Here is a 25,696-nt window from a genome sequence, read left to right as displayed (position 1 = left end):
TGTATTATCATTGAATGATTGAGTTGCAGGAATATGAAGGCTCTCAATTAGTACTTGATTTAATATAGTCCCTGCTGAACCCAGAATAGTTCGTGCCCTTACAAGGTGCAGTCTGTATACCTCAATATTTTCAGTTTACTTATTCTTGTTTTGTTGTTTACTGTTGTCTCCAGTATTCTGGCCTAGAGAGTTCCATGGACCATACAGTCCATGGGGTCACAAAGAGTCGGATACGACTGAGCGGCTTTCACTTGCCACATGGTTAGGGGGGTCTCATCTATCTTAGTTCTGCTATCTACTGGGCTCCTAGCATGGCGTTGGGAATGAGAAATTAAGGAAAGAGAATTATGGCTACTGTTAAGTTTCACTGAAGGAGGGAATGGTTTAGATGGTTTCTAGAGAAGCTGTGTGGGATTCCCATTCCCAGTCGGCATCGTCAGGTCTTTTCGTGCCATCTGTACTGTAAGCTGTGTCTTGTCGTGAAGCAGCTCATTTCATATCATTGAGGATGTCTTTCATTCCTTGACTCAGGTCAACGTGTTCTCTTAACTCAGCTGAACTTGAAAAATGGTGACGATTGAGATGAAAGTGGGAGGAAGTGGGAGGTGGTGGCTAAGTCCTTCTTTCAGCGAAGACCCCCTGCTGCGGGAGTTTGTGCTTCCTGCCTGGTTCCCTGAGCTCCTTTAGGGAGCCAGGACCGTAGGTGGCTGAGATGGAGAGACGCTGTGCTGGCGACAAGGTTCCTCTGTCCTCTCTCCTTCAGACCTGCACAACTAGAGCCTGTTGCCGGGAACACGTTGGAGGTGTGATAGGGAGAGGGAAAAAAACACCTTTCCTCTCCAGCAGACCTAGCCACAGCTCTTTGAAAAGGTGGGCGTGGTTGGGCCAGAGGAGGAAAGAGCTTCCTCCTGAATTGATAACAGGGTATGCAGGTTCTGTCGCCTCTCTGGGAGCAGGCATCTGTGACTCAGTTGTGGTTTGGTGATTGCTGGGGGTGGAGCGTGAAGAACATGTCTGTCTTTATAAGGTGTAGCCTGGGAATGACAACCTTTGGGCATCTTAACTGTTCAACGGAGTGAAATAGTCAAGAACACAGCGATCCCAGTGGGCAGAGATGAAAGCGAGATATCTTGGCTTCCTGCTTTGGGAGGCCCGGCAGCTGCTTGTCAAACAGGCTGGTTAAGATTCATGTTCCAAGTTACACAGGGCCTAGAGAAGGGCGGAAGAGGCTTTCCACTTAATCTTCCATTTGAAGTTGTTTAAGACTCGTCAACCTATGGAGCTCAGGCTAGAATAGCAAAGGCTTGGGGGTGGGCTGGCGTAAAGAGTGCACAGCTGTCATGGCATTACAAGCTTTGCGGAAGTTGTAGGCTCCCATCCAGGGCTCAGACCTGAGTTCCATGTATAGCATTAGCACAGTTTATTTAGAGGAAACTTCTAACAGTGCTAAGCCATCCTTAAAAATTCCCAAACCTCCCCCTTAACCTCCCCCTTATTTAAGCCAACTTCAGTCATGCTGATACTATTCAGTCTAAATATTTTTGACCAACAGATGCTGTGAAGGGAAACTTGTGTTCCCACATGCCCAGACAGCCTTCTCAGGCTGCCACAGGGTGCCCGGCCTGGGTTCTGTTTCTACTGGTTTTGATATACTGCAGATGAAGAGAATTTCTGTTTGGAATTGCTTAGTAGGAGAAAGGGCAAGCCAATGACCAGTAGAGGAATTTATTGGACCCCTTCCCGTCTCTTGGAAAAGACCCTGATGCTGGGAAAGATTGAGGGCAGGAGGAGAAGGGGATGACAGAGGATGAGATGGTTGGATGGCATCACCAGCTCAATGGACATGAGTTTGAGCCGACTCCAGGAGATTGTTGGTGAAGAACAGGGAAGCCTGGCATGTTGCAGTCCATGGGGTCGCCAAGAGTCAGACACAACTTAGTGGCTTAAAAACAACATCTCCAGTCTCTTAGATCCCCTGGAGAAGGCAATGGCAACCCACTCCAGTATCCTTGCCTGGGAAATCTCATGGACAGAGGAGCCTGGCAGGCTGCAGTCCATGTTTGCAGAAGAGTCGGACACGATTGAGCAACTACACAGCCGCAGACTGTGGAGGCCAGGGCTCAGCAGAACCCTCCCACCTCCTGTCCCACCCTCACTGTGTCGTGCAGTTTTGCTTTATCCTATTTCAGGACCTCCAGGTTCTCCCAACATAAACTTCTTTAGACGCTTAATAATTCTGTCATGTAGAAATACTGTCTAAGCTAGATGAGATTAGCTGAATTCCCTACAATATCTTTTTTTTGTCCCTAAGGTAAAATTCCTTATTCTTAACATATTAAAATTATTGACATTACCTACGAGTTAGTGTCTGATTTTCAAACCTGCAATGTGAGAACCTCTAAATGTGTCACCAGCTGTACTCATTCACTTGAAGCAGCTTTTCAATTACTTGCTTTGAAAAGGAAGACTTTATAAAGAAGTTGCTTTTAAAGGTATTTCCTCCATGACTGGAAGAACATTTTTTTCTTAGTGACACTCTCTTGAATATAACTGGCTTCCAACTGTTACAAATGGAAAGTCATAAACTATGAACCCCAGCTTAGAAAAAAGTGAGGTACGGGCTGACCTTGGGAATATTGCAGGCTTGATTCCCATCTGCCATAGTGGAGTGAATGTTGCAATAAAACAAGTCACTGAACTCTTGTCGGTTTCGTAATGAGTGTAAAAGTTGTTTACGCTGTACTGTAGTCTGTTAAGTGTGCAATAGCATTACACTTAAGAAAAGGTACATACTTTTATTAAAAGATACCTTATTCTTAAAAAATCTGACCATCACCTGTGCCTTCAGCGAGTTGTTATCTTTTTTGCTGGTAGAGGGTTTGAAATATTTTGAGTTACCAAAATGTGATCCAGAGATATGAAGTGAGCACATGCTGTTGGAAAAATGGCATGCTTGGATTTACTCAATGCAGGGTTACCACACAGCTTCAATTTGAAAAACACCAGTTTCTGCAAAGTCCAGTGAAGTATAATATGCCTGTATGTGTACTCATTCGAATCTGTGTAAAAACCCATCTGATTTTAAAAAGTCACTGAAAATAATGACTTAAAGCATTATTTGCTTTAAATGTATTGTTTGATTTTTATGTATGTTCATATGATCAGTATTTTATGTTTGTGTGTATTTATTTCAAAGAAATGGGCTATTTCAAAAGAAAGAGGATGGATATTGGATGAAGAGAAAGACACAAAACTCAGTTTTCCTATCAAGATTTAAAATGTTAATAAATCCTTCCTATCGATTAATGATAGAGGTGCTCAGGAGAAGGATTTCCAGGTAGCAGTTTAAAGCATTCTGGCAGAAAGAGAGGCCTTTAGAAGTTAATCATTCCTTCCATTTGCTTTCTCTGCCATCTGCTTCTACCTGCTGCCACTTATAATCTCCAGATGACTTTGGTGGCGTGTTGGATTTGTTGAGACTGGTGTTAGAACAGCCCCATGAAGGGAGGGGAGAGGAGGGCATCCCACGTGGAAGATGGCCTGACCTCGTATCTCGCCTCTCACCCCACCATCTCCCCACCTCCTCCTGCCCTGCTCCCAGACAACTGAGCCACCACATTCCACCAGGCCAGATAGCTTTCAGGATGATTAAGTTCTCAGAATTTGAAAAGGGTGAAGCAAGAACTCGGACTCTGCCTTTCCCCTTTCTCTAGGGGGTGGGGGAGGGAGCTTACATTTGTTCCCCACCCTACTCGCTTTGAAGCGGGGAGGCAGGTATACATTTAGGCAGGGGAATATCTTCACAGAAACATTGCTCCTACACAAGTGGCTTGTGGTGAAATACTGACACTTGATTACGATGCTGCTGTTCCTTGCTAGAGTTTGATAATATTTGTTTTTCTGCCCAGTTGCTTAAGACATAAAGAAAAGTGACTGTGGGCTGACTTTTATCTTCCTGCGTCTCTCTTCTCTGCTCTCCTAGGCCTGTAAAATCAGAGTAGTGCCAGAGGAAGCGTTAGACCTTTCATTTCCTGAACTTTGGGCCCCAGGGGAGGTGATCAGATGCAGAAGGAGGCACACAAAGAGGAATTAATTGTACTTTATTTTCATTTTTAACTTGTTGTAAATCCTGCCCTTTTGATTTTATGCTAATACTGCTTTGTTGACACCTGTATTGCCCTGCTTGCTACTAAATTGAAATGCTTTGAAATTGATTTGGTAATAACTATTTAGAGTGTTTCAAATCTGTGTTAATATTCATTTTGCTACACTGCCTGCAATTTAAAAAATCATCCTTAATTATACAAGCTCTTTAATCTCTTGGGTGAAGGAGGAGACTTTGCCTTTACATATATTATTCAGTAAGGCACTTAATGGGAAAGAAGTCCTTAGTGGTGGTGTGAATCAACAAAGCGCCCGCTGCCCTTGTATTCAGACCATGGTTGGAGTTTCCAGGCTGTTTTGTCTGAAGCATTTATGGGCACCAACTGCACACCAGGAGCACATTTATTGAACGCTGGGACGCTAGAGATAGTTACAGTACTGCTTTAAAACTTGTCTCCCTGTGGAATGAAAGAATGGTCTCCTACCGTTGAAGACTTGGGCAAGTTGTCAATTGCTGAAAAGGGTGTAAGACACGGCAGTGCCCTGCAAGGGCAGGTGCTTCCCGTGGATAATACCAACCACTAATAGTGAGTGCCTTATGCTGTTTCCTGGAAGAGTCTGGAACTCTGTGGAGTCAGTGGACTAAATCAGAAGTCCCGTTGTCTAGGCCTTCAGTGCTGAGGGTCTGTGTAGCTGAACCGGTACACCGGGACATGTGCTATTGCTGAAAAACTTCATGTTGTTCCAGTCCGCAGGCTTCTTTGTGGAGGCTGCTACCCGCCCTTTCAGACAGAGTCTGGAGCCAGTGGGCGAGGCTGAGGCTGGCCGGTGTGGCCTGCCCGCCCTCCCCTGTGCCCTGCCCCAGCTGCCCCTTCAGGTGTCTCTGCCTCAGAGGCTGGCTGAGCACTGCTGGGACCACATGGCTGTGACTCGAGTCCCGGCCTAGCCGCCTGGCACAGCAGAGCGCCTTGTGCAACGTGGTGGGCGCTCAGCGGAGGTTTGGAGCAGAGATCTGCCTGTCACAGGACCCTCGGCGGTTCCCCAGGGCTGTCCAGAGGAGCCTCATGCTTCTGTCCAGGCAGAGTGGCAGGAAGAGAAGCCAGAAAGCCCTGTGGAGCCAGAGGTAACTCAGGGCCCCCTGCCTGCATCGTGCCAGGTGAGCACGCATCAGCCCGAGTGCCTTCACTGGAAGCTGTGCCTGCCAGGCTGTGGGGGGTGAGAACGTCATCCAGGCTGACGAGCCTCAGACTTTGTTCCTGTGGTTTGTTAGTGTGTGGGCGGGGCGGAGGGAGAAGCCCTGGCTGGCATTTCTGGGAGGTTTCCTGCAGACTGGGTTCATCTTTGCAGTCTTCCCCGGTGTCTGCTGGGGAGATCCAGTGTGTGGCCTGGCAGCCTGAGCGTGCAAGGTGTGAGTGCACAGCAGAGGAGGGCAAGCTGCTGTCGGGTCCAGAGCAGCAGGGAGTGGGCATGTGGCTTCTTGGACCTGTCACCTTGATCTTTCCCTGGTCTTGATCTCGGTTAGATGGTGTTCCCCTCCCAGAGTTGCTAGTGATCTTCATCCGGTTGGGTCCAAGAAGGCGGTGTCTGCACTAGCTGGATTTTCCTTTTTTATTCACTTCTTTTCTTCTCTTTCATAAGCAACCAGTCACTTTTTTTGTTTGATCTTTAATTCACTGGTCCCTTATTTTAACTTTTAAACTCTTCCTCTCAACCATTAAACTGGATATAGAAGTTGAAAGGTGTTTGTCTGGGTTTTGTTAGTGGTATTTTATTTTTCTTCAGTTGAAAGGGGGAGGACAGCATTCTCATGATATAGGAGGCACCTGATGTGTGCCCTTCTATCTGCTTTTTCTCCACCACCTACGGAGAGACAAAGGGCTGTCTTCATAGATCCCTGGCTTTGAAAATGGAAAATGCAGGACAACCTATGGGATGCTTAAAAACTTTTTTTCAATTTGGGGGTGTTTAAAAATCTTTTCAAAATGTATGTTTTGTGTATGTTTCATATTATAATAAATTAGTATAGACCGTGAACATAATTTATAAATACATGTATGCAAGATGTGTGCACAAGTTTTTCTAATCCTGTGATTGGAATAGTGCAGAGCATCATTCTGGAGCCCAGTGAGGCTCCAGGTGTTCTAGGGCTTTCTTGCCCATGGGACTGTTAGAAGTACTGAGTGAGATATGACGGAGGTTTAGAATAGGGCCTGTGTACCGTAAGCACTATTATAGTATTCACGTTAACCACTATTATTGTTCTTATTTCCTAGGGATGCTTATTTATTTATAGTCCGTTCCTCCCTAGTGGATTTGAAATGCTCATATGCTATGCTATGCTAAGTCACTTCAGTTGTGTCCGACTCTGCGTGACCCCACAGACGGCAGCCCACCAGGCTCCCCCATCCCTGGGATTCTCCAGGCAAGAGTACTGGAGTGGGGTGCCATTGCCTTCTCCGGAAATGCTCATAGGCATTTACTAAATTGAGATTTTTCTTTTTCAAAGAAGGTATGGGTGGAGGAAGGCTTCCCCGGTGACTCAGCAGTAAATAATTCTCCTGCCAAGGCAAGAGATGCAGGTTTCAATCCCTGTGTCGGGAAGATCCTCTGGAGGAGGAAATGGCAACTCGCTCCAGTATTCTTGCCTGGAAAATCCCATGGACAGAGGAGCCTGGCAGGCTACAGTCCATGGGGTTGCAAAGAATGGGACACAATTTAGCGATTAAACAACAACCGCAGCATGAGTTGGGGAAAAAGAGAAAAGATGAAGTCAGAAGTCAGGTTGATAAATAAGATTTTATTAATCTTGCTTTAAAATGGGCAGAAAGTTTTACTCAGGACTTGGAGCCAGTGTAAAGAGGGAAACACAAACGTACACAATTATGTCTGGAAGGTAAAGACAAACACGTGCCCATTCCTAGTAGTGGACCCAGAGAGAGAGCCTCTTGTGGGTCCTTAAAAAGTTGAGAAGCCAGAGTTTGAACCCATGCCCCTTGCATTTTTCACCTCTTGTCTTTTCCTGAGCTCAGAGAGAGAAGAATTCAACTCTGCCTATGTATACGTTTGATACCAATGGCCCTTAGTTCCTAAACAATTCTGGACTGATGCCATGGTCAGACTATTTCCTGGTGTTCTTTTAAACCTACAACTTGATTTAGATCCCACCAAACTACTTTTTGGACCCTGAACTTTACTGTTTATTTTTTGAAATTCTGTTTTAAGTGAATATTAACATAGAACCTTCAATAGGCAAAGAGGGGATGAGGGGAAGGCTGGGAAGGAGAAGGAGGGAGGGAATTGTTTTATTGCAGTGCCATATAGAGCACAATGTTTAATGACTGAGTGGGTCCCTGTCTCTGCTTCCCCCACCTCCCAGGCAGCCTCCCAGCCTTCCCTGACTCTCCCTCCTGGCTCCCTCGTGACTGGCCTTTCTCCACTAGCCGCTGCCTGGGAGCTAATTTTTAACAAGGCAGGTTTCATGAACTGCAAAATACTTTTTAGCCACAAATACTTCTTCTTTAAAATTAATTAATTTATTTTAATTGGAGGCTAATTACTTTACAATATAGCCACAGATACTCTTACAGAACTCCTTTTACATGATGAGAACTGTGCAAGGCAAAGGGAGTTTTAACACACACTGCATGTGCAGTCAGAGGGTAATGGGAATAGCACTAACTTGTGTGTGTGTCAGTTTGGTTAGTTTTTCCCCAGTGTGTTTCCATATCTATAAAGTCGTGTTGATGGTTCTCAGCCTTTCCACGTCTTCTCACATGTTGTGGTGATCATGTATGTGTCTTAACATGATTTGAAGGTGCTTTGGAGGTGGTACAGCCTTGTGCATGAGTGAAAAGTGAAAGTGAAGTTGCTTGGTCGTGTCCGACTCTTTGCAACCCCATGGACAGTAGCCTGCACCAGGCTCCTCTGTCCATGGGATTTTCTAGGCCAGAGTACTGGAGTGGGTTGCCATTTCCTTCTCCAGGGAAGCTTCCCGACCCAGGGATTGAACCCAGGTCTCCCACATTGTAGACAGACGCTTTACCATCTGAGCCACCAGGGAAGGCCTGGGTAAATGTGCTGTTACTTCTGAGGAAGATGACCCACTGTCCCTACCTAAAAGGAGTTTTCAGGTTACATGGAGAGTTAGAAGTAGTATCACATGTGAGTAAATGAGCAAATCTAATTTAATATTAACTTACAAGGCACAGCCTAACCTCATAGCTTGATAAAACATAACGCCTAATAAGTCACTCGTTTTACAGAATCCTGCCTATTTGCAGAGTGACTGAGACCCAGCCTGAGTGATGATGAAAGTGAAGTGAAAGTGGCCAGACTTAATTGACGAACACTGGCATCTATACTGGGCTTTGCTGGTGGCTCAGATGGTAAAGAATCCGCCTGCAATACAGGAGAACCTGGGTTCTATCCCTGGGTCAGGAAGATCCCCTGGAGAAGAATGTGGCAACCCACTCCAGTATTCTTGCCTGGAGAGTTCCACGGACAGAGGAGCCTGGGGACCATGGGGTCGCAAAGAGTTGGACTCAACTGAGTGACTTTCACTTTCTTGGCATCTGTACTACTTAAAGGAACAAGATGATAGAATTTTTCGGTTGTTAAGGGGCTTTTCAAGATTATCCAGGCTCTGGAAAATGTCAAATAGCCCTTATTTTTCAGAGTCTTTTATTTTAATCATCATATTTAGGGTGTTGCCCTGTGTGGTCAACTTGAGGGTGACTGTGTTAGTTTAATCAGAAGTATATTCCTGTTAGCCTGGAAGAACAGGTGTTTTTGAGTAGCAGGTCATTTGTTTTAAGAGCTGCTTTCCCTTTCTTGGAGGCTGTGGAGTTGTCCTATTTGTTGTGCTTCTTAGGTTGGATGGGGAAACTGGGGCCTTATCTGACCCCCCCAGATCTATCTCAGTGCTTCATCATATCTGAACCGAGATGGAAGTTCACTGCCTGGGCTGCCAGGTGGCAGCCTGACCTGGGATCCCAGGGAAGAAGGCTGTGAAGTGGGGCAGTCTTAGTGGAGTGTCTTTGCGGGAGGGGCCTGGCTTCAGAGCGTCTCACCTGCCTTCCTTGCACCAGGGGCGAAGGTGGATGCTGGAATGCATCTCTTAGGTGAACTTCATAAGGGTGGTGGGAGAGTCTCCTACTTACGGACATAAAGTTATATAATATTCTCCTTTTGAAATTGCGGCCCCATCTAGGACCTCTCTTCCTAGCTGCTATTCCCAGCTGGGAACCTTTCTCCTCCACAACACCCCCCCCCCACCCTCCCCCCACCGTTCCCTCCCTCTCCCTGACCTGAATGATGCCACTTGTCAGGGCCTGGGCACTTGTGGCCGAGCTGACAGGACTGGGTCTTCAGCCTGTCCCTGCAGTCCACGAGCCCTGACCAGACTGTCCTTGCCTGGCTGCTGCTGGAGCCCCTGAAGTCCTGCTTCTGCTGCTGTCGTTTGTAACATGAAGTGAGGAGTCCCCGTTCCCACTACTTAAGGTCTGAGACAGAGGTTTGATTCAGAAGTGCATGGCACTCAGGAAGAGCAAATGAAGAAGAACATCACATGGACCTTGTTTTTCACCTTAAGAATATGATCCCTCAAATAAAACAACCACAACCTAAAAACCAGATCAGTCACCTCCACCCTGGAACTGTAACTTAGATGTTGGGGTTGTCTTGGAACCCTGCTAATTACAACCTGCCTGCAGGAAAAGCATTTTGAGTCCTGAGCATTGGACTTCTAAATGAAAGTTTGTGACACAATCATAGCTTATTAAGAGATTATCATTAGCAACTAATTATGATTGAGGCAATAATCTCATTAATAAATTAAGGTAATCCTATGAAACCCTTAGCACAATCCCTGATATACAGTAACCTTCAGGAGATACTAGCTACTGTTATTACTAGCACCACTTATTTTTAGGATGGAAAGAGTCACACTTAATAAACGGATGTTCATATGAATGGCCCATTTAAAAAACACGCACAGTGAAGACTGATCGATTCCAAACAGATGGAGAAATTAGTAGTAATCCTCCTGCTAGAATACTTGGAGATGCTGGGAGTCCCCTAAGGGTGTGACGGGCCCATCCCAAATCAGCTTACACTTTGGTTAGAGACTAAATGCCCGCAATCCTGAACCAGCAACAGTGAGAATAAATGTCCTGTTTCTGTAGTTTGAGCTCATCCATTGAATAAGCAAACATTTACTGAGCACTGAGTATGGGCCAGGCCCTGGGCTGTGCAGAAAAGGAAGGGATCAGCTAATGGTAAATCCTCTAAGGAGGCTTTAGCACATAGGAGGGATTTTTAAACAAGGAGGGAGCAGTGGATGGTAAGTCCAGGAGCAAAGACAGTTTTAAAATTGTGGTAGGATACCCTGCAGTCACATCACAGGAGGAAATTGTTTTGTCTTTATTTCCAAACCATAAAGAGCATTGTAAAAATAAAACCGCTTCAGACCCTTTGATCCCAGATAACAGACTCTGTTGGAGCTAATTCACCAGCCTGCTGATAAAGTGTGTATGTGATGAAGCAGCTTAATCCAGGCGTCTGGGTCCTGAATACACTCTCACCCAGTGTGCTCCCATTGAAGTCTTGCAGTTAAGGGCCTGGGCCACTGGGATCCGAATAGAGATCAGGAGACCTGGCCTCTGTTCTCAAGGACACAAGCCAGTGTTGGGCCTATGGCGGGACCTGTGTTTGCAAGTGGATCACACATGGCTCAGTATCTTTAAGTCGGAAGTGGCTGTTTGTAGATTTATAGAGTGGATGTTGCCCTATTTCTCCTTTTTTGCCAAGATGCTTTCCATCCTGGTTTTCTTGGAAGAGGTTAAATATTAATTCTGCCGTCAAGTATCCCCTCCCATGCTTATGTATTCCTGTCCCTGGTTTCCTCAAGGTTTCCATCCTAGGCTGCTAAAGAATTAAAGTCAAGTTGGCATCTCTGGATGTCTTGAACAGATGTTATAGTGTTTGAAGTCTAAGGATTAAACTTCTGTCTGATTTTATCATTGGATTTTGTTTTATAGATTTTCCTCCTACATCATTCCTGCATTAACCATTGTACTGCCCTGCCCCTTCTCTCTGTGCACAAATGTTATTAATTTGGGAAAAATACTTAAAGGTTCAAAGGAATTTAATGAGATTTGAATTCTTTTGTGAGCAATTCATCTTTGTTAAAAGGCAGGATATATCATTTCCAAACTACATAGATTTGCTCTTAGCTCTCAGATACTCTTAGACAGTTTTTTCATTATCTTCTTATCAGAGTTTTCTTTTCCCTCCCCTGTAGAATGATTTAGCAGTTTATTTCCCCTGATAAGCACCATTCTTCTAACTCACGAGAATACACTGTATGAAACAGAGTTCGATAACAATCTGCACAGACCAGAAAACCATTGATCATGCGGACGGTGTGTGTGTGTCTGTGTGTCTGTGTGAGCTCTCAAGAGCCCCAGCTATTCCTGGCTTCCTTCAAAGTATTTTGGTCTCTCATTTCAGCCACAATTACAAGTTCATCGGAAAATGATGACCGGAGTGGCTCCAGTTTGGAATGGAATAAGGACGGAAGCCTAAGGTTAGGGGTACAGAAGGGAGTGCTCCATGACCGCAGGGCAGATAATTGCTCCCCAGTGGCAGAAGAGGAGCCCCCTGGGCCAGCGGAGAGCGTGCTGCCCAAAGCCGAAGCCTCAGTTGGAGATGGTCCGGTCCCTTATTCTCAGAGCTCCAGCTCGCTAATAATGCCACGGCCCAACTCAGTTGCAGGTAAGGCCACGCCTCTCCCTGGAAGGGTGACCTCGCTGGGTCTGAGGTGCCCACTGCTCACTTTCTTCATGTGGGAATCTAATCCAGACACAAGCCACCCTTGTGATAATGGGTCAGGCACTTAACTTTTGCAGGCCTTACTGTACCCATCTGTAAGCATGATGGTAAACCCATATGTAAACATAAAGCTGCATTTAATGGTCATTAAGTGACCTTTCCCCTCTAGAATTCTTTAAATTTAATACTTAGACTATATCGGTCTTTGTATATGAGGGAAGAAAGGACCAAAAACTCTGTCCTTGTTTTTTTTTTTTAATTGAAGGATAATGCTTTATAATTTTGTTGTTTTCTGTCAGATTATTTTAAGCCTGAGTTAATGCAGGATTTACAGCTTAATCAAGGGAAATCATTGTTTAGAATGAATTTGTTAATATCACCTCAAAGAATTTCTTTTTTTGTGCCATTCCCCTGAATTTTCATTACAATTTACTTTTAATTTTTAATTGGAGGATAATTGCTTTACAATGTTGTATTGGTTTCTGCTGTACAATGTGAATCAGCCAAATGTACGTGTATATCCCCTCCCTCTTGAACCTCCCTTCCACCCACCCCTCAAAAGAATTTCTAATCCAGCTTTCGAACTAATTTTCTATAGTTGAGGCTCATCATATAGATGGGAGATCCAGTTTTGTATAATTCTGTTTTAAGGGAGCTCACGGTTTAAAACATGAGCAGCAGAAAAGCAAGTTCTCTCTCAAGGAAATGGAAACAGGCCAGACAGTCATGTCTCAGCAAGATGAGGCAGCTGGAGCTGAGAAGAGAATGTGAAAGGGGTGACTGGTGCTGGCTGACTGGTCAGTGGGTGCTAGTTCACAGTGGGCGGGGAAGGGAACCCTACGTCTGACCTGCTGTGCCTGCTTCAAGGTCCCAGATTTCTACACTCGGTGCTCTTCTGTTGAATTTAGAAGAGGAACTTGTTTTGATCATTGTTTGTTACCAATGAGATGCTTACGATTTCTCCTCTGCCAAGGGCTGGACCCAGGATCTCTCTTCCCACATCAAAAGGTTTCTCTGTGACTCTGTACTGCCCCTTTGGGATGGGCCAGGCTACTCTGATTGTCGCTGGGTGTGTTTTACAGTGGATCTCCGAAGTGGCTGATAAATATACGGTTCTAATGGAAGAATTCTGAGACACAACTCTAAATTCACTTTCAAAGCAAGTAAAATGGCCTTGTTCCAGAAGAGGGATTTGGTGTGCCTGCCAGAAGGAAGTACTGAGAGCTTTATGTGTATTAAATGTATTGAACAAAGGTTCTTCCAGAAGGCAGTGTGTCCGCCCACCACCGTTTCACCATCTACGGCATAATATGTTGCACCCATGGCATTTTAGACCCTTTTTACCTGGATATGATGAAAGGTTCATTTGTATTATCCCAGGACTTCATAGCTATATTGACTTCAACAAAATGGCAGACTTGTATTCAATTTAATGCAGCTATTTTAAAATTAGGAAACACATTAATAAATTAATTTAACAGTGTTAAAAGGACCCCTTTCGGGTTATGTTTTCTGCTTGATGTTCTTTTATGTGGTTTCCTGCCACGTGAAGTGATAGTGGGTGTGAGCTGAGCATTTCCAGGAGACTGCAGTGATTATAGAACAGGGCTTTCTGATTTCTGCTGTGCTCATTCATTAGCTTCTACGGATGCACTTGAACCGGACCTCCTGTGGAATTGGGAGGGTTTTATCTCTGGGCTTGAGCAGTGACTGCTTAGCCTAATGGGTTTGCTCATTTCTCCCATGTTGCATATTTTATAAACTAAAAGCATATTTTGGAAGGAAATAGGAAAGTGCCTTACATTATACTATCTGCTAACAAGCTAGGAGTCTGGTAGATTCTTCATTGCCTACCCTTTTACCCCTGAAGCTGAACTTTAGTTAGGTGGGAATGGTGGAACTCCCCTGGAGATCTAGTGGCTAAGACTTTTCACTTCCAGTGCAGAGGGGCTAGGTTCCATTCCTGGTCAGGAAACTAGATCCATCAAACTACAACTAAGAGTTCTCATGCCAAAAAGATCCCTCATGCTGCAACTTAAGATTTGGTGCAGCCAAATAAATAGATTTTTTTTTTTAAAGAGGGAATGGCAAGATTTTTCAAATATCATTGAAAAGAATAAAAGACTCATGTTATAGACTATATGCAGTGCTGTTTATCTAGGGATTAGAAGGCAGGTTGCTACAAACAGAGCAGTAGGCAACACTTGGTGGTGGACTGAAGTAAGGTGGGAAGGACCGTATACTGAAATCTCTTGAAAGTGTTTGCATGTCAAGATCCATGTAAACACAGAGAAACTGCCATTTGATAGGAAAGGTGTTTTGGTATGTGAAACAGAATAAGGACTAAACAAGGGAAAGAAAGGTGATGCCAGCTTCCCCAAGGGGCATAGTTTCCCTGGGGGGTGAGGATATGGAAACAAGTTCCAAAGGCTGCCTGCCTTTATTGTCACTAAGCCTGTTACAGAGAACTGGAGCTGTTGCTTCATTCTTAACTGTCTCATACAGTGGAATTTTTTGGTCAAAGGTTATAAAAGTAAGTTGGCTAGGTTTGGTGATTGTTTGCTATACAGAGATTTTCTTTGGCAAAGCATTTGTTGAAGTAGAATTGATTTAGAAAGCTGCAGTCTCATTATTATTGTATATACCACATCAAAATACATAACATAGACACTTTATTCCTTCATTAAAAAGCAGAATGAGAAGCCTTTAAAATGATACCTTGGATAATCAAAAAGTTGGATAATTGAGCTCTACCTTTTTGGACTACTGTTTTTTTTTTTTTTTTTTTGTCTTTTGTCTTTTGAAATACTTTCTAAGTAAATCGCAGAACACTGGTTAGTTTAGGAAACCAACAAACAGAATTACCAGTCAGTTTTCTTGAGACTCTGACTGGTAATTGCCTTGGACTTAATGGCACTTACCTTTGGTAGGTTAATCCATGGGGTTTTAGTAGATGTTCCCTTTGCTCAGCTTAGACAAGTCTCCCTCTGCTTCTCCATCTACCCATTCCACCCCCACCAAAAAACCCTCTTTCCTGCAGCATCTTAAAATGTACTTCTCACCCAGATGTTAGACACAATGTATGTATGCCATGAGTGTATAATTAATTTAATTGTAGAGGTATTAGCAGTAGATTTATTGCAGCACGAAATTATTGCTTTCCCTCTGATTTTTCTGGGCCCTGAATAGTTCAGGCTTTTGAAAGCATTCATTATTTAAATACCAGAAGTGAGCTAATTTTTGTAGCGTCTGAGAATTCCTAGGGGTGTGTGAAAGGACAGCATGTTGTCGTCCTAGGGTGTCGCCTGGGCGTGGGACTGAACACCTGCAGCGGCACAGCTGCCCCTCTCCCATCACTCTCAGTGGCTGTGATGACACTTTATACAGTGGAGGGAGCCAGCAGCTGGTGGCTTGCAGCCCTGATGAGCAGCGGTCCATTTCGAAGCAACGTGTTCATGTTTAGCATAGACCTCTGGAGTTGCTGGGCTGCTCTCTCCCCTACTTTGGAACTGAAACTGCAGTCACTGAAAATCTGCAAAGAGGTATTTCAAACCTCGTATCTCCTGCCTCTGTGTCAGACTTGGGCTTTTTTGCAGTCCTTTCGTTGAAGCACTCTTTATAGTCTCTTCTTCTTAAGCCTTTGGTTGTCAAAAAGTTCTGAACTGAATGTCATGTTTTAAGGGGTCAGGATAAGGAGGTAAGTGGAAAGCCTTTGGAGGTTATAGGCGTCTCTGTGCCCTCTGGGGTTGAGGCAGCAGGTCAGACAGTCTGGGCTCTCCCAGCTCTGAACCGAACCAGCCTGTGGCCAGAATATAGCTGGGGTTACTCGTTCTGTCTCAGCCTTCAACATGTAAGTGTGTTCACAAGGAGGTGTGCCGAAGAGGGGTCATTTGCAGAGCCCCGAGTCAAAGTCCCAGGTCCCAGGTGGGAGCCTGGAAATGCGTTCTAAGCAGTGTGACTATAGGGAGTCAGGGACATGGGTGTGGTCCCGCTGGCCATCTGGGGAGTTTCCTGTGCCCTGGTTGTGAAGGACCTGGAGAGAAGCTAGATGTTGCCTTGGAGTCCCAAACCTTAGGCTCACTTGGAAGTCCTGCATAGGGAATTAGTTGTATCCTTCTAAGAGGAAAGATCTGTGTGGAGTATTGACGTACTGTGTGCAGCACATGTGAACAGGCTGTGGATATGCACTGAAGAAGCGTCAGTGTGTGCTGCCGTAGGGTCGAGCTGTCTGAGGTTTCTCTGTGGCCTTAGACATTGAGCAGGGCCAGTTGGCCTCTGGAGACAGCAGCAGAGTGGATGCACTGTCACAGAGCCAGGCCATGAGCCACCCATGTGCCTGCTGAATGGAGGAGTGAGAGGAGCTAGTGCCAAAAGTGCGGAAGAAAAGGACCGAGGCCTTAGGAGGGGCAGTAGGAAGGGCCCAGACCAGGCAGATGGTGCTGGCCGGCGGTCGGCTGCTGCATCCGAGCCCATGGGGTAGCCAGAGGGTTTTCAGCAAGCAGATGGCCCAGCTTGACTTCTGTCCTTCGAAATTCTGTCACACTGATGATCTCACCACTCTTAGAAGCTTTAGCCCTGGAAATAGGAACTCCCTCTCCTTCATTGTTCCCCCTCAAGTGATGTCTGTATCTCTGTAAGATAATCATATGTCTAGGATCGTCATTATTTTTATAATGGGCTCCTTAACCCCCAAACCAGATTGGGTTTGATTTTATGTAGATTTTTTTCATTGTGACCTAGAATATATAAATAGGAGAAGGTTCCTTTTTTAAGATGGAAACATGAACTGTGTATTTGCTTTAAAAATTTGCTAAGATGTAACAAAATTGTTTTGTACCGATTATTTTTATAATTCACCTTATATGTGCTTGACTAGATCTGTAAAACTTTTTTAACATGTAACTGTGTGCTGTGACTCTTACTTATTTGATCAGAGGAAAATGTGATTACTTATTTTTAGAAGTGAAAAAATACATAAACATAATATAGTATAATATATAATCTATAATGTATACATAAAAATTTGGAGCTTTCTGATAAAGTCCACTTGGTTACTTTTACTGCCAAGAGCTGACTTTTAGGGTTCTGAGCCCTGGGGAATTGTCCAGGCAGAATGTGCTCACCTAGTTAGCAGAGCTGGAATTCTAGTGACAGCGTAAGACTCTCTCGAGCTGCAGAGATGAAAAGTCACTGTGCTGTGTGTTTGCAGTCAGTACTGAAGCATTACTGAGTTTCACTTGATTCAGGTTTCTTCTAAAAATTTCTGGTGAGGTCTGTCTCTTTCCTGGAGTAATGGAGATTCTGGCAACTGTATCAACATGACTTTGGCTCAAGAATGAGGAGCTCTTGGTTTTGTCCACTTCTTAATTAACAACACTGACAGAAAAATAAATGGGGGCGGGCAAACCAAACCAAAGTCAGTCTGAAGTAAATTTTGTTGAAAGCCTGAAGTGAATGGCTTTGTAATTTATAATTTTTTGTAGTTTGGGTATGATATTAAACTCAACTTTGAAGAGACTAAACTTCGGTTTAATATTGCAGCAACGAGCTCAACCAAATTGGAAGACCTGAGTTATTTGGACGGACAGAGAAATGCTCCCCTTCGGACATCAATTAGGTTACCGTGGCACAATACAGCTGGAGGTAGGGCACAGGAAGTTAAAGGTATTTATTTATCTTTGCATCTGCTGTGATTATGGCTGTGATGAGCTCATTCGCTAAACATGGAAAGTCTGTGGTAACCAGCATTCAAGCCAGCTGTTTTTAAAACATGATATGAAGTGTATGTGTGCAAGAAGTTTGTATCTCTAAGGTGTGCTAGGAAGTCATCCTTAAGACTTTTGGAGCCTCTTCCTTACGTTATGTAATTAACTTGCTTCTGGAGTTGAAAAATTATTCTTCAATATGTTATTTTGAAGTGAAGGGTCATGACTCACTATAGTTTTTGGTCACCAACAAAGAATCAGCTTTGTTCCAGTTCCTTAGGCTCTGGGGGCCACCTCCTGCTTCTGGCTGAAGTGCACAGTTGAATGGCCAAAAACCTCACAATAAGGGTCAAAGTATCACCACACCCCGATAAGAGCTGGGACACTGTCTTCAGGGGAAATGCATTTCTGTTTTTTCCTACAGAAGTGGAAGAAACAGGTCTTAGGTACTATTTCAGATAAACTGATGAGACATTATCTGGCCCCTTCATCACTTTCTCTAATCCTCTGTGTATCTATCTTGAGTCATGTGAATAACTTAGAAGTATGAAAGGGCTAGAGTCATGTTAATAGGACCCTTTGTATGACCAATAAGGTATGATAAATGAGGTATTAGGAAGTATTATCGGAGAAGGCGAAGGCATCCCACTCCAGCACTCTTGGCTGGAAAATCCCATGGATAGAGGAGCCTGGTGGGCTGCAGCCCATGGGGTCGTGAAGAGTCGGACACGACTGAGCAACTTCACTTTCACTTTTCACTTTCATGCATTGGAGAAGGAAATGGCAACCCACTCCAGTGTTCTTGCCTGGAGAATCCCAGGGACGGGGGAGCCTGGTGGGCTGCCGTCTATGGGGTCACACAGAGTCAGACATGACTGAAGTGACTTAGCAGCAGCAGCAGCAGCAGCAGGAAGTATTATAAGAACCATGCTGGAAATACTTGCAGATAGATCCCTTGTATTGTAAAATCATACAAGCAACGATAAACTGAGTTTTTTAGTGTATAAAATTATGACATTCTTCTAAAATAATGATTTTTTTTTCCCCTAAGCACGATTTGCTCCCTACAAGCCACAAGACATTTTGTTGAAACCATTATTGTTTGAAGTACCAAGCATAACCACAGACTCTGTGTTTGTGGGAAGGGATTGGCTCTTTCACCAGATAGAAGAAAACTTGAGGAACACAGAACTGACAGAAAACAGAGGCGCGGTGGTTGTTGGAAACGTGGGCTTTGGGAAGACGGCTATCATTTCTAAGTTGGTGGCACTGAGCTGCCATGGAAGCCGCATGAGGCAGATCGCTTCCAACAGCCCCAGCTCATCAACGAAAAGTATGTCTGTGTTTAACTGCTGGTCCCGTTTATTGCATGAACATAAGAAAGGTGGAGGGAATTGCTGTTTGGATAGACGTAAATTTCCCGTTTTCCTCATGTTCCAGCTGCTGTGTCAGGTTTGTGACCACGTGCTGGAGAATTCTCTGTCTTTCACAGTCTTCTGTAGGTGTGACCTGGGGTGAGGCCGGCCCTCCCTCGCATTCTCCCAGCTGGCAGGCCCGTCACCCTCCTGATGTGGGCAGTGAGGCCTGATCAGGTGCTCTGAGGAATTCAGGGTCCTAAAATTCAGGATCAGTCTTCTAGCAGAAGAAGCCAGAAGGAGTCTGTGCAGAATTCTTTTGGATCCTGTTTTTCACAGCCTTTGTCTTCTATGCTGGACTTAACAAAATTATAAAAACTAACTTCAACTGGGAAGGAGTGGCAAATTTGACAACCCACAGCTTATTTTATGTGTAATAAAACAAAGTGTTTCTAACAGGGTGAACAGGAAGAGGGAGCCAGGAAAGATTTTTTTTTTTTTTAACCAAAAATAATGAAGCCAGGAACAGCGGTTCTCCTGGGAGGGCACCTGGGTAGTGGGAGACAGGGCTGAGAGGGAGCCTGTATTCCCATTTGGGCCTTTGCATTTGGTACCATGTTCACTCATTAGCTGTTAAAATACTCTCCAGGTCCAACCAAGAAGTATGTTCAGCATCCCACACTATCCTTGTAAATAATGAAACTGGTCTCTTCACTGCAGCTTCAGATTCCTCCCAGGATGTTCCTTTCACTCCACTGCTTTCACCAACTTCTTCTACAAGTGGTTCTGGTGCGGCTAAATCCCCCCCAGTGTCTGGATCTGATCCTGAGAACCAGAGACCACGAGAGGATTCCGTGAAATACCTGGCTTCTAAGGTAACCTGCTCCTGTCCTATGGGAGCCTCCCAGAGAGAGAGATTTGCTAGTGTGGCTTTTGAGAAATGAATTTAAAAAGGGATCTTAACATGGAGACAAGAGTTGCTTAACTTAAAAATACAGCTTTTGATAAAATTGTGATGGAGTACTTCAAATAAAAGGTACTCATGAAAATTAATATCTTAGGACACTGGCGGTGGACTTTTATTCATCTTAAATGATGAATTGAAAGAGTTCCTCAAAGCCGTCATAGATATCATTGCACTCACCACAAACTCACTCTTGTAAGCATATGCCCTCCTTCATTTTTCATTTGGTATAAAAGCAGGAGGTTGGGAGCCTTTACCATGCCCCAGGCCTCCTTCCCCACCTGTACTCTCTTGCTAGGGCCCTTGGTTTCAAGTGTCTTTCTGTCAGAGGTTTCTTGTGATGTTGTAAAGAGACTTGGCTGACTTTCCCTTCCTAGGACCTGATCATCAGGGTCCTTCTGAAATTTTCAATCTGCTCAACAACCAGCACAGGTTCATAAGCTGCCCTCCTGCACAGCAGCACTTACCACTCCCATTCCTCGTGAGCCACTTGGGTCTCCCAGGGCAGAAGGGGCATGAGCTGGTGATGCTGGAGAACCACCACAGGTGGACAGTGGTGAGAAGCATCTGTGAGGAGCCCCTCGGGTGAGGTTGGTGCAGGGGAACTGAAACGGATGTTCCGCAGCCCCAGATCCTGCTCCTTGCTTCTGCTTTCCCGTTGAAGGCTATTCCTCACCCAGCCTGGACAGTCCCAACACCCTGACCACTGATTTGGGGCAGTCCTCTGGCCATGAACGGGTGATCTGAGATGAGGGATATGGTGCAGACTTCACAGCCACCCTGTGACAGTGGCTTTTAAAACCAGTTTGGGACCCACAATAAGAAATACATGTGATACTAAACATCTGGTGTTCACACACATCATCACACACACAACTGAAGCAAAAACATATACTTATTCTTACATCTATAAAGTTCACTGTATTAAATTAAAAAAAAAAAAAAAGACTTTATGGCTCCAAATTGATTTCATGCCCCACTCTTGGATTGCCAGACTTCCTATTATCAAACACCATGCTAGGTGGACTGTGGTGCTGGCTCACTGGTAGTTTGCACAAGCTCACAGGTCCCCGTGCGTTGCTTCTAAGCTCTGTCCAGTTGAGAATGGAAGAGCAGGTCTCTTCCCTCTGAGTGTGCATGATGCGTATTCAGTCGATTCAGTCATGTCCGACTCTTTGCGACCCCGTGGACTGTAGCCCACTGTATACTCCAAGCAAGAATACTAGAGTGAGTTGCCATTTCCTTCTCCAGTGTCCATGATAGATGTAATCAAAAACAGAAGTCACGTGGGTTCCAAATTGGCCACACCTGTCTTGCCACCTGCTTTGTGAGAGTCTATAGACCTGGAATCAGACCCGAGATCTTCCATTGACTGACTATCACCCTGGCAGGGCATTAACCTGTGTGTCTGCTGCCCTCAGCTCTGATCCATAGCCAGTGGTTCTTGTCCTGCCTCTGCAGGGCTTGTAGGCCTGAGTGGGACAGCAGTGACACAGACCCTTCTGAAAAACATAGGGCACTTCACATGAATGTGTTTTGACCTTTTTCACCTTCCTTACCTTGTACTTAGGGTTTCCCTGGTGGCTCAGTGGTAACGAACCCTCCAGCCAATGCAGGAGACACCTGCCAATGCAGTTCGATCCCTGGATCAGAAACATCCCCTGGAGAAAGGAAATGGCAACCCACTTCAGTATTCTTGCCTGGGAAGTCTCATGGACAGAGGCGCCTTGTGGGCTATCATCCATAGGGTAGCAAGAGAGTCAGACACGACTTAGCGACTAAACCACCACCACCACCAGCACCAGCTTGTGCTTACATTCCTCCATTCATCCTCATTGGGAAAGTCACATATTTTTCATTTGTCTGCAGTATGCCCCCCACTCTCAAGACAGAGCCACATCTGGCACTTTCCTTGGGGGTCTCTCTAATGAATAGCCTGCTGCCACTTCAAATCCATCCCAACAAAAAGGATCCTCTCAGCGCTTGGGCAGGAGCCTCCCTTCTCCTGTGTGTCCCTTCACATGATAGGCAGGATTTTGGTAGTGTCTGCTGTTGATCCTTCAAACAGTGCTGCTGTTGAACTTCTCCATGGTGTTGCTGGAAGTGTGGGGAGGAGGCTGAGGGCCTGAGCCGGGCTGCCTTGCCCTCTTGCCACCAAGAGGAAGCAGCAGTGACTTGACAGCCTGGCTTTCATTGCCACCAATTTTATCTGCTTTTTGGATGCTGGAAATGAGTTTCCCAAGGAGATGCTGCTCTATTTGAAAACAGACGTGTACTGACTATGGTTCTAGTGGATATCAAGACTGTCCAGACGGCTCGAAATTGTTGTAAGCCAGAGTAGACTTTCCATTTCCTGAATAACTTTTATTCTTTTATATTCAACACAGAGGGAGTAACTTGTGGTGATCTTAGGGGCAGTCATGACAGACTTGTGGCTACAACTTAAAGTCTGCCTAGAATTCAGCAAATTTTAGCATTCTTCCAAAGTGGAGGAATGACTGAGTCCATTAAGCTAAATGGTGACTCAGTCCTGGGGAATAGAAGGAACGCGTCTTGTTAGAGAATGGGAGCACTGCATCCTGTTGGAGAGCGTGGAAGGAGCCGTGTGGAGAGGACAGGCGATGCTGACGGCTCTGCTTCCCCGCAGGTCGTGGCCTACCACTACTGCCAGGCCGACAACACCTACACGTGCCTGGTGCCCGAGTTCGTGCACAGCATCGCGGCCCTGCTCTGCCGCTCCCACCAGCTGGCCGCCTACCGGGACCTGCTGATAAGGGAGCCCCAGCTCCAGAGCATGCTGAGCCTCAGGTCCTGTGTGCAGGACCCGGTGGCCGCCTTCAAGCGGGGCGTGCTGGAGCCACTCACAAGCCTGAGAAACGGTACCTCCCAGCGGCCAGCCATGTCCTCCCCCTCCCTGGGATGGTCCTCAGAATGGGGGTGGGCGTCTGCTAGGCCCTGGGGGAGGGAGCGAAGTGGGCACAGGGAGGATGTAGGGGTGCATGTCTCCTCCCCTTCCTCAGAATCCTCTGTCCAGGGCCCCACCTTGTCCCCCTCCAAATAGTGTCCTTAAAAATAGAATACCTCCAATAAGCATTAGCTCCCCAGTTGAACATTTCCAAAGTAGCTAATTTGTAACCAGAGGTTATTTAGATGACTTGCTCCCTAGAAACTGCTGTCTGCATATTTTGCACTCCTCAGTAGCAAGGGAGTACATTGGGAGCACGTTGATTGTTTGGGAAACTTGCCAGCATGTTTTTCCAGGGGCCTCTGTTCCCTGGTGGCTCAGACCCTAAATCTGCTTGCAGTGCAGAAGACCTGGGTTCAATCCCTGGGTTGGGAAGATCTCCTGGAGAAGGGAATGGCAACCCACTCAAGTACTCTTGCCTGGAGAATCCCATGGACAGAGGAGCCTGGTGGGCTACAGTCCAAGGGGTCACAAAGAGTCGGACATAACCGAACGGACACACTTTCACTGTTCAGTTGAAGCTAAAGTCATTTCTTGAGGTGGCCATTTGGGTTTTTTTGCCCTTGACCATCTCAGTAGGGACATTAGTGATATTCTGAGCCTTTGTCTATTCATCCTTCCTGCCCCTTGCTCCTTACCTTTTGAGCTAGTCTACCTGTCTCCATAGCAGTTCTGCCGTTTGATGCCAGGGAGAGGGGAGTGAAGCAGATGGGCCATCACTGCTCCTCATCGCCGGGCAGGAAGCTGGCACCAGTGAATAGAAAGCTAGGTGCAGGCTTGGAGGTTTCTGTGTAGCAGAGTTCTCGCCTCCACTGGCTGTGTGCCTTCGGTGGGATGCTCTGACCTTCCAGGGTCAGCTTGCCCTCCCAGAGTCCATCAGGGGAGCTCTGTGGGGCGGGGGCGGGGCAGGACCTAGAGTCTTTTGCAGGTTTGATCTCAGTGTGTGCTGGCTGTCTTTGCTGTCACTCACTCCAGTGACAGGAGTTCTTGAAGAGCTAACTGTAATCATGCACGTGGGTGAGATCCTGCTAATGCGTGTGATGCCGAATGTTTCTGAAAACTGTTTGGTGGGAATTGATCTTCTTTTGGCTCTGCACTCCGGTTTTCATTACAAATTTAATAGAAAATATGCTTCTGTGAAAACCACTTATTCTGCCATATGTAAACCTTTTTAGTTTTCCCAAACACTTTAAATTGTGCATTAAAATACACTGGGTGGTGCTGTCTTATAGAAATGTAGAATTTCTTAATTAAAAAAATCATTTTATCTTTTAGAGCAGAAAATTCCTGAAGAAGAATACATTATTTTGATAGATGGCTTAAATGAAGCTGAGTTTCATAAACCTGATTATGGAGATACGCTTTCTTCCTTTATTACCAAGATTATTTCTAAATTCCCTGCTTGGTTGAAGTTGATTGTGACTGTAAGAGCCAATTTCCAGGTAAAAAAAGAATTCTCAAATCTCTTTCCAAGACCTTATGCCCCAATTTTGAAATTTTTATCATTATAATTTTAGGTTAACATTAACAACCTAAACTGTTGTAAATCATTTAGCTGCTGAATTGAAAAGTGTATTAGAACTTTGAAATATTAGTGTACAGGGCCCTAAACAGGCAAAGCTCTAACCTTTTTACCCTCAAGGCACATTGGTCAAGGTGTCAGGTAAGTTCCCTACTTTCATTAAGCTACATTGGTGCTTCCAAAACGGAAGTGTCTCGCCCCAGTTCTTCGCAACGCAGTTTGCGGGGCTGTTTTAGGTGCCTGGCCAATAAGCCTACTAGGATTTCAAGTTATTCTTGCTGGTAGTTATTTGTATGGGTTTGCAGTGAATTTTTTTCTTTTTTTCAATGAAGAGATAAGGGAGAGATAAAGGAGGAAGATTTTTAAAGCCAATTCTGAAAAAAAGGTCCAGTTTTTCCTAAAACTTAAACGTGAGATAACACTTGCAGCAAAATGAAGAGTGTATGTGTTTTTCTATTCCTCAGCTGTCCCCTCATTTGAACTCTGTAATTACATCTTAACAACCATTGACTCCTTACATCTACCCCTATCCATTTTTAGTAATGATGCAAGACATGGATTTTTATTTTTTTCCCTTTTTGGATGATATTTATTTAAAAATAGCATTTGGGTCCTTCTTTTCCCCTTTAAAAGTAGAATTGGACCTCATTTGCACTTGCGTTTGTTTTTATAGACCTCTGATCATACACTTTTCAGTCACTTTTCACAGTGAGCAGAGTGTGGCAGTCAGCAGCACGGGAGCAGGAATCCTGTGCTCTACATTCGAGCTGTGTTGAGTTTTCAGAGGCTCAGTTAGCATCATTGTGGGGTGACAGTCCTCAGCCTGCCTCCTACAGCTGTCACATTCAGTGAGGACATGCTACAGAAATGATGGTGGGACGTTTAAACAAAAAAAAAGACAAAATTCACCTCTACTGTTAAGTGTCATCCCACAGGTGCTTACCCTGTGGGATGGCAAAGGGACGGGGTGTCTGGAGCTGGTAATACTCTGTGTCTCCCGGCTGGTCCCACAGGTGTATTGGGCTTTGCGAAAGTGAATGACACAATGAAATTAGGATTTGTGCACCTCTGTATGTCACACTTCAATTTAAAAGTTTACAAAAGAAAAAAAAAAAAAACTAACAACAACAAAAAAATAGTGGGCTGTATGCACGTCTGACAGCTTCATTACAGCAGTCTGCGGGGCCCAGCCTGGGGGCGGTTTCAGATGCCCTGGCTGGGAATCTTGACGCACAGTGAAGAATGCCTCTG

General features: G+C 45.1%; 1 protein-coding gene across 7 annotated transcripts in view; it reads left to right on the top strand.

Annotated features, from left to right (window-relative positions):
• TANC1 (tetratricopeptide repeat, ankyrin repeat and coiled-coil containing 1) overlaps window positions 1-25,696 on the top strand; it is a 252,456-nt gene that overhangs the window by 177,439 nt on the left and 49,321 nt on the right. For 4 of the 7 annotated variants that reach the window (XM_027560005.1, XM_027559992.1, XM_027559999.1 and 1 more), the window contains 6 exons: window positions 11,614-11,877; window positions 17,476-17,598; window positions 18,691-18,972; window positions 19,715-19,869; window positions 22,606-22,837; window positions 24,199-24,365. In XM_027560005.1, coding sequence (XP_027415806.1) covers window positions 11,614-11,877; window positions 17,476-17,598; window positions 18,691-18,972; window positions 19,715-19,869; window positions 22,606-22,837; window positions 24,199-24,365 — 1,223 coding nt within the window. The remainder of the gene's footprint in view (window positions 1-11,613; window positions 11,878-17,475; window positions 17,599-18,690; window positions 18,973-19,714; window positions 19,870-22,605; window positions 22,838-24,198; window positions 24,366-25,696) is intronic. The other 3 variants (XM_027560022.1, XM_027560011.1, XM_027560042.1) reach the window with 2 other exon arrangements.

This window comes from Bos indicus x Bos taurus, chromosome 2 (assembly GCF_003369695.1).
Source record: "Bos indicus x Bos taurus breed Angus x Brahman F1 hybrid chromosome 2, Bos_hybrid_MaternalHap_v2.0, whole genome shotgun sequence".
Classification (NCBI taxonomy): domain Eukaryota; kingdom Metazoa; phylum Chordata; class Mammalia; order Artiodactyla; family Bovidae; genus Bos; species Bos indicus x Bos taurus.
The sequence above is the reverse complement of the archived record's forward strand: the minus strand, read 5'-3'. Positions and strand labels throughout refer to the sequence as shown.